Source organism: Olea europaea, unplaced genomic scaffold, assembly GCF_002742605.1.
Source record: "Olea europaea var. sylvestris unplaced genomic scaffold, O_europaea_v1 scaffold18, whole genome shotgun sequence".
NCBI lineage: Eukaryota > Viridiplantae > Streptophyta > Magnoliopsida > Lamiales > Oleaceae > Olea > Olea europaea.
Genome location: NW_019235741.1, coordinates 2002329 through 2005186, shown reverse-complemented (window position 1 = coordinate 2005186; position 2858 = coordinate 2002329). Strand labels below are relative to the sequence as shown.

At 42.4% G+C, this 2858-nt stretch overlaps 1 protein-coding gene across 1 annotated transcript; it reads right to left on the bottom strand.

Moving 5' to 3' along the window:
- Positions 1-272: 272 nt before the first annotated feature.
- On the bottom strand, positions 273-2241 carry LOC111378276 (L-ascorbate oxidase homolog). The gene has a single exon (XM_023001451.1). The coding sequence runs from the start codon at positions 2152-2154 to the stop codon at positions 484-486; it is 1671 nt and encodes a 556-aa protein (XP_022857219.1). The 5' UTR covers positions 2155-2241; the 3' UTR covers positions 273-483.
- Positions 2242-2858: the final 617 nt, after the last annotated feature.

Sequence of the window (2858 nt, the reverse complement as noted above, 5' to 3'; positions counted from 1 at the left end):
TTAAATTTCACATCCACGATCAAATGATATTTTGGATATTTAATATAAAACTAATTAATTGCAGTTGCTACGTCTACCCCGGTATTACGTAGATTAGAGAAAGGGAAGTATTAGTTCAACCTCTCCTTTCTGCTGTGTTGGAGTGTTTACATGAAAACAGAAATAAGAGAATTGCAGTAAGTGACGAGAAAATTAAATACGCAAACAGTTAATTCCGATGGAGAAAAATTATTTCAGAAGATGAATAAAAACAACACATTCAAATAAACAGATTTAACAATGAAACAAAACTTTGAAAAACCATATATATTTAAAGGGCATTTAACAACCAAGCTGTGCTGTTCCTACCCTTTAATAACATTCCTTCTTCCTGACACAACGCAACGTTCACTCTTCTTTTGTTTTGTCAAATGAATTATTAACTCTGCGTCCAGAGATATTTTATAGTGTTAAAGTACTACTATTAAGCATATTACATTACGTTCAAGCAGTGTATGGAGGGGGCAATGGCAAACCAAGGACAATACCGCACAACGGTGTGTTGTCAGGAAGGTTGTACTCGTCCCTCAGGGAACGGGCAGGGGAGAGAACACTAAAGTAGAGTTGCTGTCCCAAGTATACTCTCTCCCACATTTCCGACCTCAAGCTCCACATTCCAGCATTGTCCAGTGTTGTCATGATTGCTGCCCATGAGTTGGGGTATACTTGAATGCTGTGCCTGCTCACTGCGTCGAGGAGGTTGTAGTTCTTCCTTTTCTCAGGGCTCCACCTTCCCGGCTCGATAGCCACAGCGAAAAAGGAGTAACCATCAAGGTGATAAGTCTGGATGGTCCTCTCATGGTTCTCAAATATGATCTCCACAAAATTCCTGAAGGTGGCATTGACCACGTTGGGGGCCAAAATCACCTTGGTGTTGTCTTGTGGGGGCTCATCCTTGATGATATCATACTTGAATAATTTGTCGGATGCCCCAAAGTACTCTGCCAACTTGAGTGGAGTCTCAGAGTCCACGTGGGAGATGCCGTTGAGGCCAAAACGAAGTTTACCATCGACATATGATCGAGTGTTTGCGAGCTTGATGGTGCGGGTGATGTTGATCTGGCCATAGTGATAAGAGCCTTGAGGGTTGGGACGAGCAGCACTGGCCGTCAGGTTCCACCTGAATGAACGGAACTGGTTAATAGACCAAGCAATGCCTTTTGTATTGTCAGGGGGTGAAGGTGGGAGCTCAGGAGATGCTGGATCATTTCCGTTGACATAGCGAATGATGGCCAAGGAGCTGAGTGGATGCTGTGCAAACCTACTAGAAACCACAAAGTAGTAGTCCTTTGGTACTTGGTTAGCAGTAACCAAGACTGAGAGACATTGTCCAACATGGAGGTCCAAGGAGTCGTAGACGTTTTGCACGGTGTGAGAACCCTCCATCTCGACGAGCTTCAGGGTGTGTCCTTGGAGTCTAAAGTTGACGGAGGTCCTCATTCCAACATTGCATACTCTGTATCTGTAAGTCTTGCCAGACTCCATGGTATAAAGGGGCTCGGAGGCCTTGTCACCGACCTTTCCAGACTTGCCATTGATGTGGATGCCATCAGGCCTGCCAATGGAGCGCCCACTGTCCAATTGCTTCTTCAAGCTCTTGTGGCCCTTGTTGTACCAATCGCCCAAGAGGAGGAAGTACTCGTCTGCAGGGTTGTCAAATGGAACCGGGATGAGATCTCGACTGTGGACTTGAAGGCCACCGATGGCACCAGATGCCTTGTGCAATCCTGTGGTGGGGAAGTAGTAGAAGCTTCCAATCTGGTCCTTGACTTGGAAATGATAGGTGAAGTTCTTACCAGGCAAGATGGGGCACATGGTACCGAGGGTGCCATCTTGCCAGGAGTTCTTCCTGTGCTGTACACCGTTCCATGTAAGGAGGAATGGCTCATCAAGATTGTTAAAGACATTGACAACAATGTTGTTGTTGGATGTGCAGTTGATCTTAGGACCTGGGAATTGGCCATTTATGAGGATGCCTTGTTGGGGAACACCCAATGGGGCAATGGTACCATAGGTGACATTCCATTCAAAGAAATGATAGGGATCCTCAGCATGAACCGTTATAGCCCCAGCTGAGAGGTAGAGGAATAATGCCACAAAGGTCATCCTCCCCATGGCTTGGCTTTACACTCTGCTGCCAGTAATCAGGCCCTTTTTTCTGTTAAAAGAATAATCTGCCGAGAAGAAGAGGGAGATGTCTGCTTCCAGCAGATCTTGGAATTTCTCCATCTTCTTCCCTAAACAGTGGCTTTATATACAATGAAGAATGAATTATCTGTGGCCAATTCTTCAACCAATTTCATTTGTTTTCGCATTTCCTCACATTTTTATTGAACATCTTTCTTTTCTTTCCTACAATCACTCTCATTTAGACTCTTCCTTGTCCTACACTTTTGTTTGCAAATCAATCATATATTTTTTGTCAAAATACTAAAAATAGATTCTACACTCCCTTACTATATACGTGTTAAATTTTCAATTAAATTATAATCGATTATGAATTATTAAGCTGAATTGTAATTCATTTTCCTCGTATTAGTGTTCATATTGTAATCGACTTTGATTTGAGATTTGATGGTTTTAAAGTTGAATTGTTCCCTTCCGTGAGAAGATGTTTGTGGTGTGTTTAGTTGCTCAGAACTACTTTCTGGATGAATTACAAATCATATCTAAAGCAAACTTGAAAAACGGAAGTAGAAAAAATGGGGGGAAAATAAATAATATTATTTTTCATTCAGAGGAGCAACAAAGAAATGTGGGAGAACATCTACCAAAGATGAAAACAAAAAAATTCATCCGTCATTGAATAATATCACAAT